The sequence below is a fragment of the Oryzias latipes genome, chromosome 6 (assembly GCF_002234675.1).
Source record: "Oryzias latipes chromosome 6, ASM223467v1".
In the NCBI taxonomy this organism is placed as follows: domain Eukaryota; kingdom Metazoa; phylum Chordata; class Actinopteri; order Beloniformes; family Adrianichthyidae; genus Oryzias; species Oryzias latipes.
The window spans coordinates 14,877,183-14,891,700 of NC_019864.2; the positions used below are offsets into that span (position 1 = coordinate 14,877,183).

The following is a 14,518-nucleotide window of genomic DNA, read 5'->3' on the forward strand; positions in this document are numbered from 1 at the left end:
TAATACACCTTGCTGAAAAGTAATCAGTAATTTGGACAAGTTGTTCGCAGGGTGAGTTGGAATGCTATCCTTTAACATTTTAAGCATTTTCAATTTTATTTTGTTGACAATCTTTACATAATTATTATTGCTTTTAAAAGGAGCTAAAAAGATTCTCTTAGAAACTTCCACTTTTGCAGTACACTCTGTGCCAGAAGCTTTTACAAAAGGTTAGATTTTAAGAAGAAAAGTGAATTACCAGCAAAAAAAACAACTTGCATATCTGTGATATTTAAGAACTACATTTTTACAAATTAAATGTGTCCAATAACTTAAAAATTCCTCCAGTATCAGTATTCTACCCAATATAACCTCAAAAGCTGTGGTTCTGTCCTGTGCTCAACATTTATTTTTTATTTTGTTATAGTAGTTTACTTGAAATTTGCATTTCAACAATTTTTAAAACAAATTGTATACGAAGATATGGCATTTTTTTAAGTGAATGGTGATGTTTTCTTTAAAAATAAACTGCACTTTAGTGGGAATAAAATAGATTTTTTTTGTTCATTATCTGGAAACCTAAGAAACTTCCTCGAGGAATTTCGCAGCTTTTGCTAATTCGTGTTTAGATAATTGCTCAGATGGTTAAAACGAGCTCCCTAAAACTTCTGCAAACAGTTTGCATGTCCTAGGAAAGACTTTTTCTTTGTTATTATTGTTTCCGTCTATCACCTTTTTTGTTTCTGTTTTGTTAATTTAAAAGAAAAAAGAGAGAGAGGTTGTCGCGCAGTTTTGACGTCATCCACGGGTCCTTCATGAACTGTTGTCTCCACGTGAGTGTATCAACAGCGTGTTTTTTTTATTGCTTGATTTGTTGTTGAGTTTTTCTGTAATTTTAAATTCCGACCAACAAAAGAAACTTTAACAGAAGGTAAACGGACAATAGTTTGTTTTCTCAATCCGGTTTTGTTGTTCTCGTTTGCTGACAGATTACCTGGAATTGCTAGCTGGCCTCCTGTATGTCTTAGTTAGTAGTCAGCGTTAATGCTTTTTCTTTGCAGCGCTGCGACAATGGCGACAGTCCGCAAGAAGGTGGACAATCGGATCCGGGTCCAGATAGAGAACGGGGTCGCTTTAAAGCACAGAACCATGTTTGTGGTTGTGGGAGATCGCGGCAAAGATCAGGTCAATCATCAATTCCTCTAGTTAGCAGTCTGATTCAGCAGCTTCCTCCATATTTAGTCATCGTTTTCCTCTGATCCAGGTCGTGATCCTGCATCACATGCTGTCTAAAACTGCTGTCAGAGCTCGACCCTCGGTGCTTTGGTGCTATAAAAAAGATTTGGGCTTTAGCAGGTAAGTAGAGACTCCATCCAGACAGGTGGTTGCAGTGTCTGCAGGGGGAAAGGAGGGCAGCTGTTGATGTGTCCCAATGAATGTGAACAGCAATCGGAAGAAGCGCATGAGACAGCTGCAGAAGAAGATTAAAACTGGCACCCTGAATTTGAATCAAGATGACCCGTTTGAGCTCTTCATTGCTGCCACCAACATCCGCTACTGTTACTACAACGAGACGCACAAGATCCTGGGAAACACTTTTGGCATGTGTGTCCTGCAGGTGAGAAATCTCTATGGTTTTCGCGAATAGAGCTGGTCTTTGTTTAGGCCAATGTGAACCAAAGATTCTCTTCTTCATGGTGTTTGCTCGAAACCAAAGTCTTTGGAAAATAAAGTAGTCTTTTCACACATTTTTTTCTACTACTCAGGACTTTGAAGCTCTCACTCCCAATCTCTTGGCAAGAACAATCGAAACGGTGGAAGGAGGTGGGATCATCGTCATTCTGCTCCGAACCATGAAATCTCTCAAGCAGCTTTACACCATGACCATGGTAAGCTGTGATCTTCGTTCACCTTCGTCGTCTGGTTGGTTTTCGGATTATCTTAGTTCCTGTTTTTCTTTGTAGGACGTGCACGCCCGATACAGAACTGAGGCTCACCAAGACGTGGTGGGCAGGTTCAACGAGAGGTTGGGTTCTTTTTTCTGTTTACCCTTTTTTGAGTTTTTTCTTAGTTGCAGAAAAAAATATTCATAGTGTCTTTTAATTTGTGTTTTTCAGATTTATACTTTCACTTTCCTCCTGTAAAAACTGTGTTGTTATTGACGACCAGCTTAACATCCTTCCAGTCTCCAGCCACATGACAAACATCAAGCCAGTTCCCCCAAAGACCCAGGTACAAATGTTGTCATGGAAACTAATATACCGTTAGTTAATTAAGAGGAGGTTGTAATAATACATGAGGAAAAACCAAATGTATATATTTTTTGCTTGTTTTACTCCGTTTTTTCAACTTCATTTATGTTTGAAATGACTTGACGTTGAGTAAACCGCTTTGTTATTTTTTAAAAAAAGGGTTTATGCTTAATGATGCTTTAGGATTCTGCTTTTGTATTCTTTAAATTCAGGGGAATTCTGAAAAATTCCCTATAGATCTACGATTTTTGGAGTCTGCTGTTTCTCTAGAGCACTCATAAGTGATGTTCAAGAGGGAGACTTCCTTTTCTGCTCACCATGTAAACTTTGAACTTTACTTACATTAATTATTAATAACAGGAATCTATTTGTTTACAAGTGGGGGCATCAGACTAGCAGGGAGCTTGTGCGCCGCTCATTGTGTTATATTTCACAAATGCACTCTTTGTCCAACGGCATTTTTTTTTATCTGCTTCTGATTCACAACAATTTGTATAAAGAAATACTCAAAAATGTATAATTTTGTTTACATATATATCCTGCATCGTGAGAAAAATGCTACTAAACAATTTCAACATTTTCTTTGGAGTGGGTCTTTAAGTTTATCTTTTGGAGTGTTTGTTTTACCAAGGTCTTTAGGTGTTGACAAGCCATCACCTTCTCTTCTCCAGGAGGACGGTTTGTCTCCTCGAGAGCAAGAGCTGAAAGATCTGAAGGAGTCTCTTCAGGACACTCAGCCTGTCGGGGTTCTAGTGGACTGCTGCAGGACTATGGATCAGGTCAGGTCACCTCTAACAGCATGGGTGGTGATAATCTTGATGGCAGAGATCTGAACATACAGAGGGGTTTCAGTAGGAAGTTAAACTTGAATGGGATTGAGCTTAAGAAGGTTTGAATTGTAATTTTTAAGAAGCGCGTCATCCCGTAGGCAAAGGCGGTGCTGAAGTTTATCGAAGCTGTGTCCGAGAAAACCCTGAGGAGCACCGTGGCTCTGACTGCCGCTCGAGGTCGAGGGAAGTCTGCTGCGATGGGGCTGTCTGTCGCTGGAGCTGTGGCCTTTGGGTACATGAGGTTTTTGTTTAGCCCCACGTAAAGAACTCTAGATTCACATTTAAAATTGTTTTGTACAAACATCTCTTCTTATTCAGCTACTCCAACATCTTCGTGACTTCTCCGAGCCCAGACAACCTCCACACCATGTTTGAATTCATCTTCAAAGGTTTTGATGCTCTGCAGTATCAGGTAGGTGCTAAGATCTTCTCTCTGTCGGTGGACAGTGACTCTCACCTGATGTTCTTCTCATTTGCAGGAGCATCTGGACTATGAGATCATCCAGTCTCTGAACCCAGAGTTCAACAAAGCAGTGGTGCGGGTGAACATCTTCAAGGAGCATCGGCAGACCATTCAGGTAGATGAGAACAGAACAAGTGTCTCGTCTGAAAAGAACGGATCTCCTCACGTGTGATCTCTGTGACCAACAGTACATCCACCCCGGGGATGCGGTGAAGCTGGGTCAGGCTGAGCTGCTGGTCATTGACGAGGCTGCGGCTATCCCTCTCCCTCTGGTGAAGAAGCTGCTGGGGCCTTATCTAGTTTTCATGGCCTCCACCATCAATGGGTCTGTCAGATTTGTCAGAACAATTTTATATTAAAAACCTACAAAAGTTATCCAACAATTACCTTCAATGTTTGTTTGAGTGCCGGAGCTTTGTGGGTCAGATCACCTGCAGGTGTGATGGGTTGTTCTTGGTCTGTGCAGGTACGAGGGCACAGGCCGCTCTCTGTCTCTCAAGTTACTCCAGCAACTGCGGCAGCAGAGTGCAGACAGCCAGCAGAGCCTGTCAGCAGAGAATCGGACCACCAGCACCGCCAGGCTGGCTGCAGGTAGGGCTGTCACACTTTCAGGGTCGCGTGGGTCCTACTTCAAGTCCAACACCTGACCCCGTCTTGCTGCCCTGCAGCGCGCAGCCTCCACGAGGTTTCCCTGCACGAGTCCATCCGGTACGCTCCGGCAGACCCGGTGGAGAAGTGGCTGAACGAGCTGCTCTGTCTTGACTGCCTCAACATTCCCAGACTCATTTCTGGCTGCCCACTTCCACAGACATGCGACTTGTATCCTTCATTTGTATTTCACTCAGCAAACCGTAAAAATGGATGTATTTTCTCCTTCAACATCCTCCTTGCAGATATTATGTAAACAGAGACACGCTGTTCTGCTACCACAAAGCATCTGAGGCGTTCCTGCAGAGGCTGATGGCTCTCTATGTGTCCTCGCACTACAAGGTGACATAGTTGCTCTGGTCCACACAGAAACCAAACCTTAGGTCCATTCTAAATGTTGTTCCCAGTTTTTGTGCTGACTAACGGTTCTGCGTGGCTTCAGAATTCCCCAAACGACCTTCAGATGCTGTCCGACGCTCCAGCTCATCACCTCTTCTGCCTCTTGCCGCCTGTTCCTGCCACTCAGAACTCTCTTCCGGAAGTCCTCGCCGTGGTGCAGGTAATTCGCAAAATATAACCTTTAGGATCCCAGCCTGGCAAATGGCATAAAAAAATCTTCTTCTCAGGTTTGTCTAGAGGGGGAAATTTCAAGGCAGACCATCCTCAACAGTCTGTCCAGAGGGAAGAAGGCGTCGGGCGACCTTATTCCCTGGACGGTGTCAGAGCAGGTGTGCACACTCGGCGCTAAGATTTTCAATACCGCCTCCATGGCTGTAGTTTTTCTGCAGCTGCTGGTGTAAGATGGAAGTCAATTAATGTCCTCTTGTATTCCCTTCAGTTTCAAGATCCAGACTTCGGCTGTCTGTCTGGAGGCAGAGTGGTGCGAATAGCTGTCAATCCAGACTATCAAGGGGTGAGAATTTCAGTTTATGAAGTCTAAAATCGCCTCATTCAAAGTGTTTTTATTTTCCGAGGAGCAGGAGGAAATTTGAACCATTTATGTCAACTGGACTTGCTTTAAAAATGACTTAAAAAAAACAAACTGTGATCCACTTGTTTCCAGACTTTTTTGTATTAAGCCATTTGAACACATCAATTAAAAGACCACTCCTCCCTTTTGTGCACCACTTACAGAGAAGGTGTATTAAAATAATGCAGATTTTGGTTTAACTCTAGTTGTAATATTTACTGTAAAGTTGAATCATTTTACACTGGAGAGCACCAGGACTGACAGCCAACTTGTAATTTGTTGGCAAACTAACCTGGTTGTGGTTTTGTCTTTTAAATGTACCTCCATTTGGAAGTCAACAATGACCATCATGAGCAAAGTGCCACAAGAACATGTTAAAAAAAAACACCATTTTCATTGGAGAGGGTCTTAAACTTCTTTTGGAGCAAATCCAACTATCATTGGGATGGTTGCATTTCAATAAAGTTATTCAAAATTGATATCAGTCATCAGCTTGTGTGACTTGAAGTGTGACCCTTCTTCAGATGGGTTACGGCTCTCGAGCTCTCCAGCTGCTGCAGATGTACTATGAGGGCAAATTTCCCACCATGGAGGAAGGCACGGCCTCCACAAACACCGAAATCGTCCCCGTCAGCAGTGAGGTGAGACTGCATTTGATGGGCACACCTTTAGGATTTAGGTCGGCTACGTCTGACTGAACCTCTGTTTGACTCTCACAGGCTGTTAGTCTCCTGGAGGAAGTGGTCACTCCTCGAAAAGAGCTGCCTCCTCTGCTGCTGAAGCTCACCGAGAGGAGAGCAGAGAGGCTGGACTACCTAGGAGTTTCATATGGCCTCACAACACAGCTGCTCAGGTGAGATGCAGATAGACAAGTAAAGCTGGAATCATCCAGCAGTATCAGATCTATTAAATGTTTTTGTCACCTTTCCAGATTCTGGAAAAAAGGGGGCTATACTCCAGTCTATTTACGGCAAACACCTGTGAGTGCTGTTACTTTAGCTAACGTGTTAGCTTCATGTTTTTGTTGCCTTTAAACCCTTTTTTTTTTTAACGTGTTTGGTTGTTTCTAGAATGACCTGACAGGAGAACACTCCTGTGTGATGCTGAAAGAGCTGAATACAGAGGAGGCCCCGGAGCAGGGCCAGTGGTTGTCTGCCTTCTGGAAAGGTGAAGCTGACCTCTTGACCTCCTAAAGCTCCTGTTTGCGTGTGGTCCTACAGCTTTCTCCTTATAATATTTTGTTTGTTGTGGTCACAGATTTCCGCCGCCGCTTCCTGTCTCTACTCTCTTATCGGTTTAGCAGCTTCCATCCAAGCTTAGCGCTCAGCATTTTGCAAAATAAGAAGTCCAAAGAGGAGGTCACTGGTATGTTTTGGGGGTTTTGTAGCTATTCTATATTCCCACATCTGTTCTGATTGATCTCTGATTATCTACAGCTCTCAGCATCTCAGAGCTGGAATCCACTTTCACCCCCTATGATCTCAAACGTCTGGAGTTGTACTCCAGGAGCATGGTGGACTACCACCTCATCATGGACCTGATCCCAGCTCTGGCTCGCATGTTTTTCCTCAAACAGCTGGGTGATGTCTCCCTGTCTGCGGCTCAGTGTGTACGTTTCTCTCAAACTCCGTATCCCTGAAGAGTTTAGCTCCAGAATTTATGGGATTGTTTTCCCTGTAGGCATTACTGCTTGGAATTGGACTGCAGCACAAGACTGTGGAGCAACTAGAAAAGGAAATTGAACTCCCGAGCTCGCAGCTTATGGGCCTCTTCAACCGCATCATCAGAAAGTTTGTGCATGTCAGTTACCATGAGTATTTGTTTTTATTTTCAAAGATGTATACATTTAATAGTGGATCATTTAAATCATACTTTTCTCTTTTTTTATTCTGCATTTTTAGGTGTTTAACAGCATCCAAGAGAAAGCAATTGAACAACAGATGGTTGCCACCAAAACTGTCAGCATGGAGCCAACTGTCAGAAGCCTCAGTGAAGATCTGGTATGTGATCACAGTCTTCAAATATGTCTTTTTTTTATAATATTAAAAAAATGTCAAAAGATTTTGTGTCTCAGGAGCAAAATGAAGATGGAAAATGTGTGAACACATTTTTAGATGTTTACATAAACATCGTTTGAAAAATTCTTGTTTTTTTTTGCCACAAGGATAAAAAAATGTTGATTCTAACAGAAAAGTACATTTTGTCATGTTGAGAGGCAGAACACAATTTAATGTCCCACTCTGATATTTTTATCTATAGTAAAAGTGTTTCCAGGGGTCTTTTAATTACCGTATGATTATGCAACAACATTTTTTTCTGCTCCTAAATCACAACAATTTGAAAGAAATACTCAGAAATGCAGTTTTAACCTCGTCTTTTTACACGCACATATACACACACACACGTCCTCCATCATGGCAAAAATGCCACAAGAACATGTCAACACCAAAACCCCCTTGGGAGTAGGTCTTTATGGGGAATCTGAAAGTAAAGATTTGCCTGCTTGTTTAGATTACATTTTCTCCTTTTATTAATGGTTTGTTTTAAGTTGGTGAGCTAAAAAAGAACATTTTTACTTATTTTTTAATGCAATTCAGTTATTTTTGGTTTTGGAGAGATTTTTATTTTAGAAAAAAAGGTTGGATTTAGAGAGCAGCATGCTAAGGCCTTAGTGTTTACTCTTTCTCCACCGACCAGAATGAAGCTGCAAAGGAGTTTGAGGAGAAGCAAAAGGAGGCTCTGGAGAAAGTGAAAGACCTGGACCTGGAAGAGTGAGTATAAGCTTGTTAAAGTTTTGAGTTTGAACCAGATTTTTTTCCAATCTGGTATGACTGTATTTGATTTTGTGTCTGATTTCAGATACAGAATCCGAGGGAATGATGAGGAGTGGGACCAGGTGCTGAAGAAGGCAGGGGGTACAGCTATGGTCAGCATCAAAAGGTGCAGCATCATCTCAACACACAGTTTTAGGGTTGTTCACGGTTTGTGTTGTTTTGTTGTTGAACTGGGCTAAAAATTGTTATTTTACAGTGACAAGAAGAGAAAATGGGAAGGAGGAAACTCAACTGGAAGCAATGGAGTCCCAGAGCAAGGAAAAACCCAAAAGAAGGAAATGAAACATGGAAAGTTCAAGAAGAGCAAAATCAAACAAGGAAAATTTGGAAAGAGAGCATAACAGTACAAGAAAAAAAAATTTTTTTTTCCTTTTAAATGTCAGAACTAGTTAGTGTGAGTTATGGATTTGGAATCTAACAGAACACACCACAGTGTCACACAATAAATGCTTGCCTTTATTTCTACTCAACATTTCTTACATATTTTTTCATATCTATTTATAAAGGATTTGAAAAATGTACCAACATTCTCTTTTGTTTTCAAACACAACCTGAGGTATATGATGACTTTTAAGGCCCAGCTATCGGAGGTCACTTGAATACCTGGGGATGCAGATCCTGCCACTTCTTTTTGAGCTGCTGTTTCACAGCTTCTTCTGCAAAGATGCAGTCTATGGCCTGCTGGGAGAGCTTCCACATCTCCTTCTGGCTCAGTCCAAAGGTGGAGGCCACCAGCTGATATTCCTGAGACAAGTCTGTACAGAAGACTCCTTTATCATCCGTCTGGAAAAGGAAATCAAAAGTGGATTTAGACAATTACTGTATTAAACAAAACTGATACCTTTTCACTGTTAAAAAAGAAAAAGTCTGGAAACAAAAACTTACACAAATGACAGTTGGATGTCCTAATTGGTACCAATATTTGAAATGATGCAGGGAGAACATTGGCACAGTTTGCCCTTTAATATTTGAGGTCAGACAGAGCTCTAAGAAACAAAGAGGCTAAGCATCAGCGTTGTATTGTGCACACTAGTTTTCCCCGTTAATCTCAGTGTTCTTACCAAGCGGAATGCCGTTTTTTACCACTTTATCAACGAGGCTTTGAGAGCCCCCCATTTCAGGATGGAGGAAAGTTCCGTGGCCGATCCTGTCAGGGGGCAGATTCAATAGCAATTCTGACTCCTCCAGCTGGGACTGAACCTGCAACCGTATTTGATGTAACGCAGAGATTGACTGTGTTCTTTGGTTTAAGTGACACTCTGCATTAGAATGCGCACGGTCATACTTCTGAGAGGTGCAGCGACAGCTTCAGTCCACCGTTTTTGGCTCTCTCCAATGCAGGAAGAAAGTATTTTCCATGGCCCACCTTAAAAATAAAACTATTAGTATCATCATATTATGCTTGAACTTCAAATCTGACTAAATTACTTTTATGTGAAGTCAATGCTATGATGGCTGTTTGAAAGGTAAATGCAGGCGTACGTGGATGAAACAATCTCATGAAACCTGGTTTATTTTGGGCCCAGAAGAATTTATTCTTTTTTCCCCTTTAAAATAAAAATGATCTAACTTTTAAAATAGTTATTGTCCCCAAAGTTCTATTATTAATTATTGTAACTAGAAGGTTTTAATACAAACATAAAACATTTCATAAAACCATATTACCGTTGGATCTCCACTGAGGTCGATTCCTACAACCAAACCATCGGATGACAACATAAATTCTTCAGCTAGCTTCACAGTCTCCATGGCAACCTCCATCCCATTCCTACGATCGATTGCCACTAGAAGCCTTGCAGATAAAAGGCACTTAGCGCTGTGGAGTTTCCTGTCACTCAGCTGTTCATGAAGTAAACGTACCTGACATCGATGTCTAGCCCCTCGCTTTTGCATTGCTGAATAGCTTTGATGATGGTATCAATATAATTCGTTTTTGTTAAACCTGGGAAGAAAGGATGTCAACTTCATGAGAACATGGAATTACTTTCTTAAAACTGGTTTCATGTTGACTTTCTCACCTGTCCTCTGTTCTTCCCTTGGTGTACTCCTGAGTTCTAAATATTTGACACCATCCTCTGCAAACTCCCTGATTACATCTTTAGAAACCTGAACGATGAAGACATGTCTGCTCATGACACCAAAGGGAAACAGATTGAAGGTAAAAGACGTTTAACGGAGTCCATCCTCACCATTAGGATATCCTCCTCTGTATCCACCAACTTATGAATGACTTTAAAAACCTCAAAACATCTAGAAAATGAAAGCACAGATTACTGAATGCATGCTTACTAGTTACTCTGTTGTAGGTAAATAGGCTATTAAGAAATTGGAAATTGATTAATGAAGAAAATGTAAAAATTTTAAGTTTTATGAAAACAAAGTCAAGTTACTTTTGCTGCAGTAAATTGGTACAATAATCTAAAAGATGATAAATATGACATGAAACTTTACATTTAAAATAGTTTCATTTTGGAGCAAATTTGCTTTTAAATGTGATTTTTCTTGATAAGATTTTTTTTGTAATTTAAAAAAAAGGTTTTTATTAAAATAATGTTTTAGAAAAAAATGTTCCACATTAAAAGCAATCCACATTTCTAGGAATCTCTTTTTTAATAGATTTTTTCCCCAAACTAAATAAAAAATTTGTTCTTTGTATTTTAACGGCAACATCAAATTCTGACTTTATTCTCACAAATTTCACAAACATTAACTCTGAGATTCTCTTTTTACTTGAAAAAAAACTTTAAATGAACTATTGTTTGTTTGTAAAATAAACAATCAAATGACAGAAAATTTCATTTCTATCTAGAAACATAAGACATCGCAAAAATAATACATCAATTTCTTTCAAATGTTTATACCCCCCCCCCCCCCATTTAATTATTGTTGGTTTTACACAACTCATTAACATTACTAGCACTGTTTCATTCATGTATTTGTCTGTTTGTTTTTACATGCATCATTTATGTATATGTTTTCGAAAAGGTACAAATAAAAAGATTTTTTTAAAGCACTACTAAAAATAATAATAATAAAATAATAATATGGTCCAACTTTTTCCTTTTAAAAGTAGGTTTTATGATACACATGTTTTGTTTATAACTTATAGGATTTATTTTACATAGTGAGATGTGATTTTTTATTTATTTATATATATCAATGAGTGGTGAGAGAAGCGCAGACACACTCATCTAGCGTCCTGCGCTGGCCTTTCCCGATCGCCGTCATGCTGTGCTCGATGTTGAGGTGAGGTTTGCGGTTCATCAGCTTCTCCATGGTCTGGAAGCTGACAGAGCCGTTGAGGTGCGCGTGAAGCTCCTGTTGACAGAAAAGAAAAGGCTGACGTTAGCAAGTTTCCACCTTACGCGAAAGGTAACAGGTTACAGTTGAATATTAATTCAAAAATTACTTAACATTCGCCACACTCTTTTAAGCATTTATCCCCCCTGTGTGCCCACTACATACCACCTTGGGTAGCTCCCGATAAAAGACACATTCGTCGTCCATCTCAGGTTGGTTTTAACGCAGCCTTGGATGGATTCCCTTCTATCTGTCGATGTGTTCAGTCCTTATTTTCCTGTAACACCAGCTGGTGCAACAACGAAAGGAGTCCCACGCTCCTCCACCGGAAAGGTTCCGCAAATGGGAATGTGCAGCCAAGGAAAAAGTTCAACACTGGCCGCACGTATTTCAAAAATTACGTGCGAAAACACACTTATTTTAAATAAATGTATTATTTCTCCCCATAGTAACGCTTTATTACTACTACTAATACTACTTTTAATTATTATTATTAGTCTCTATTTAGCCTCCAAAAATATTTCTGAAGCTTTTTATTTTTTTTTTTACCTTTCCGCAGATTTGCACGTTTGTATCCATATAAAATTGAAGTGCAATATTTTATGAATTATTTTCAGTCTGCTTTATCCATTGACCGTCGACCCTTTTTCTAGATTGGTAGTCACCAATGAGTTATATCGCTAGAGGAGACATCACGTGATTCCTCATGGGAGGAGAGCACCGCCATCTTGGTGAGGTCAAGTCACTGCTGCAGTGCATGCATGTGAACACAATGCCAGTTCATTGTGCCGGCATCAACTGCCGAAATAAAAGAAATTAGTCCACGAAGGAGGAAGGCATAACATTTCACAGGTAAGTATATTTTTGTTCTTTTAACCCTTGTGCTATCTTAGATGACCCCACCCTTCCATTGACGTGTTCTCCCTACCATGACAAAGGTGGATAAAGGTGGAAAGATTTCTTGTAATCCATGGACACCAGTGAGGTTCACAAATAATTGAAAAAAAAAGGTTCAGAGTACTGTCTAGTGGGTCTAGATGACCCAACTCCCAATGTTAAAGTGCCTAGGATAGCACAAGTGTTAATGCTGCAGGGGCATCAGTAATAGTACACATGTTGACATGCATGATGCTGCAGGGCTATTATCAACATGCTGCATGATGTACGTATAATTTGCTGTCGACATAAATGTAAACTTTATTTTGTTAAACCTATTTACAGTATACTAGGACTAGGCTATTATAATAATATAGATTTATAAATTTCTGACTCAGTGACTGAACTTTTCTTGCAGGTTTCCAATGGATTCAGACTTAAGGAAAAAGTGGGCCTTAGCTATCAGAAGAGCTAACCCAGATGGATCACTGTGGTTACCAACTAGCAATACAGTCGGGTTGTTCAAAACATTTTGTGGAAAAAGATATGTCTATGACAGGCCAGACTGTTTGCTTGAAACCCAGCACCATACAATCGTGTTACACAAATTGATCACTCACATGAATTAGTAGGGTAAATCTATTGTTTTTCTTTTTTTATTCTTCTTTTTTTTAAGGGTAAATCTGTTATTGACTTTTAGACTTATTGACTTATTATTGATGTATTATTATTATTATTGACTTATTATTGATTTATTCTTATCATGTATTATTATTGAATTGCTATTGAATTTTTATTATTTTTATTTATAATTGATGTATTATTATTGACTTATTATGTATATATATTGTTATTATTTATTATTATTGACTTCCTATTGACTTATTGTTAGGCTGTTCTAAATAATTTAAATTACAAGTCAAAGAGGTGTAAAACTTCTACATATTTAAACAAATTTTTTTTTAATTCTCTGTAATAATTCTTTTTTGTAAGAAGTCCTGCAACTATGCATTTTCCATTAAAGTTTCAGCATTAAGGCTGACTTTTTCTCTTATTTAACAACAATGATGTGTGTGTGTGTGTGTGTGTGTGTGTATATATATATATATATATATATATATATATATATATATATATATATATATATATATATATATATATATATATATATATATATTTATATATATATATATATATATATATATATATATATATATATATATATATATTTATATAAAAAAAACTTGCCCCTTTCACCCTTTCGTGGGTGGTTTCTCACTCAAGCTCGGGTCCTCTACCAGAGGCCTGGGAACTTGAGGGTTCTGCGCAGTATCTTAGCTGTTCCTAGCACTGCGCTTTTCTGGATTGAGATGTCTGAGATCTTTCCAGGTATCTGTTGTAGCCACTCCTCCAGCTTGGGGGTTACTGCCCCGAGTGCTCCAATTACCACAGGCACCACTGTCACCTTCATTTTCCAGGCTTTCTCCAGTTCTTCTCTGAGTCCCTGGTATTTCTCCAGTTTCTCATGTTCCTTCTTCCTGATGTTCCCATCGCTTGGCACTGCCACATCCACCACAACGGCTTTCCTCTGTTCTTTATCCACCACTACAATGTCTGGTTGGTTCGCCATTACCATCCTATCAGTCTGGATCTGGAAGTCCCACAGGATTTTTGCCCTTTCATTCTCTACCACCTTCGGGGGTGTTTCCCATTTTGACCTTGGGGTTTCCAGTCCATATTCTGCACACATGTTCCTGTATATTATTCCAGCCACTTGATTGTGGCGCTCCATGTATGCTTTACCTGCCAGCATCTTACACCCTGCAGTTATGTGCTGGATTGTTTCAGGTGCCTCTTTGCACAGCCTACACCTTGGGTCTTGTCTGGTGTGGTAGATCTGAGCCTCTATTGCTCTGGTGCTCAGGGCTTGTTCCTGAGCTGCCAGGATGAGTGCCTCAGTGCTGTCCTGTAGGCCAGCCCTCTCTAGCCATTGGTAGGACTTCTTGATATCAGCCACTTCAGTTATGGTCCGGTGGTACATCCCATGCAGGGGTTTGTCCTCCCATGAGGATCTGTCCTCCAGCACTGTATCCTCTGCTCTCCATTGCCTGAGACATTCACTGAGCACACTGTCAGTTGGGGCCTTGAGCTTGATGTACTCATGCATCTTGGATGTTTCATCCTGGATAGTGGCTTCTACGCTCACTAGTCCTCGGCCTCCTTCCTTACGGCTAGCATACAGTCTCAGGGTGCTGGATTTGGGGTGGAACCCTCCATGCATGGTGAGGAGCTTTCGTGTCTTAACATCCGTGGTCTGTACCTCTTCCTTTGGCCATCTTATTATTCCTGCAGGGTATCTGATAACT

General features: G+C 40.1%; 2 protein-coding genes across 3 annotated transcripts; one reads left to right on the forward strand and one right to left on the reverse strand.

Moving 5' to 3' along the window:
• Positions 1–754: 754 nt before the first annotated feature.
• Positions 755–8,446, forward strand: nat10 (N-acetyltransferase 10). 2 transcript variants are annotated; one of them, XM_004069557.4, is made up of 29 exons: positions 755–812; positions 1,041–1,164; positions 1,244–1,335; positions 1,426–1,597; positions 1,746–1,868; positions 1,944–2,005; positions 2,097–2,211; positions 2,903–3,010; positions 3,160–3,293; positions 3,380–3,473; positions 3,541–3,639; positions 3,713–3,849; positions 3,991–4,115; positions 4,193–4,343; positions 4,418–4,514; positions 4,615–4,731; positions 4,799–4,900; positions 5,011–5,085; positions 5,667–5,783; positions 5,862–5,995; positions 6,074–6,122; positions 6,213–6,309; positions 6,400–6,507; positions 6,579–6,751; positions 6,823–6,942; positions 7,044–7,142; positions 7,840–7,913; positions 8,002–8,082; positions 8,173–8,446. In XM_004069557.4, the coding sequence occupies exons 2-29, from the start codon at positions 1,051–1,053 to the stop codon at positions 8,315–8,317; spliced, it is 3,114 nt and encodes a 1,037-aa protein (XP_004069605.1). In that variant the 5' UTR covers positions 755–812; positions 1,041–1,050; the 3' UTR covers positions 8,318–8,446. The 2 variants fall into 2 exon arrangements, with proteins under 2 accessions (XP_004069605.1, XP_011474281.1); XM_011475979.2 differs by having other exon boundaries at positions 795–910.
• adal (adenosine deaminase like) lies at positions 8,412–11,585 on the reverse strand. Its single transcript, XM_004069558.4, has 10 exons — positions 11,442–11,585; positions 11,164–11,294; positions 10,166–10,226; positions 9,995–10,082; positions 9,837–9,918; positions 9,642–9,768; positions 9,262–9,342; positions 9,038–9,176; positions 8,862–8,962; positions 8,412–8,759 (listed from the first exon to the last, which is right to left on the reverse strand). The coding sequence occupies exons 1-10, from the start codon at positions 11,481–11,483 to the stop codon at positions 8,568–8,570; spliced, it is 1,044 nt and encodes a 347-aa protein (XP_004069606.1). The 5' UTR covers positions 11,484–11,585; the 3' UTR covers positions 8,412–8,567.
• Positions 11,586–14,518: the final 2,933 nt, after the last annotated feature.

Coding starts and splice junctions, on each gene's coding strand:
- nat10 (XM_004069557.4), top strand. CDS start 1,051: ATGGCGACAGTCCGCAAGAAGGTGGACAATCGGATCCGGGTCCAGATA. Junction 2,212..2,902: donor CAGTTCCCCCAAAGACCCAG/GTACAAATGTTG, acceptor TCTCTTCTCCAG/GAGGACGGTTTGTCTCCTCG. Junction 3,640..3,712: donor AGCATCGGCAGACCATTCAG/GTAGATGAGAAC, acceptor TGTGACCAACAG/TACATCCACCCCGGGGATGC.
- adal (XM_004069558.4), bottom strand. CDS start 11,483: ATGGACGACGAATGTGTCTTTTATCGGGAGCTACCCAAGGTG. Junction 8,963..9,037: donor AAAAAACGGCATTCCGCTTG/GTAAGAACACTG, acceptor TTTGTTTCTTAG/AGCTCTGTCTGACCTCAAAT. Junction 8,760..8,861: donor GACATCCAACTGTCATTTGT/GTAAGTTTTTGT, acceptor TTCCTTTTCCAG/ACGGATGATAAAGGAGTCTT.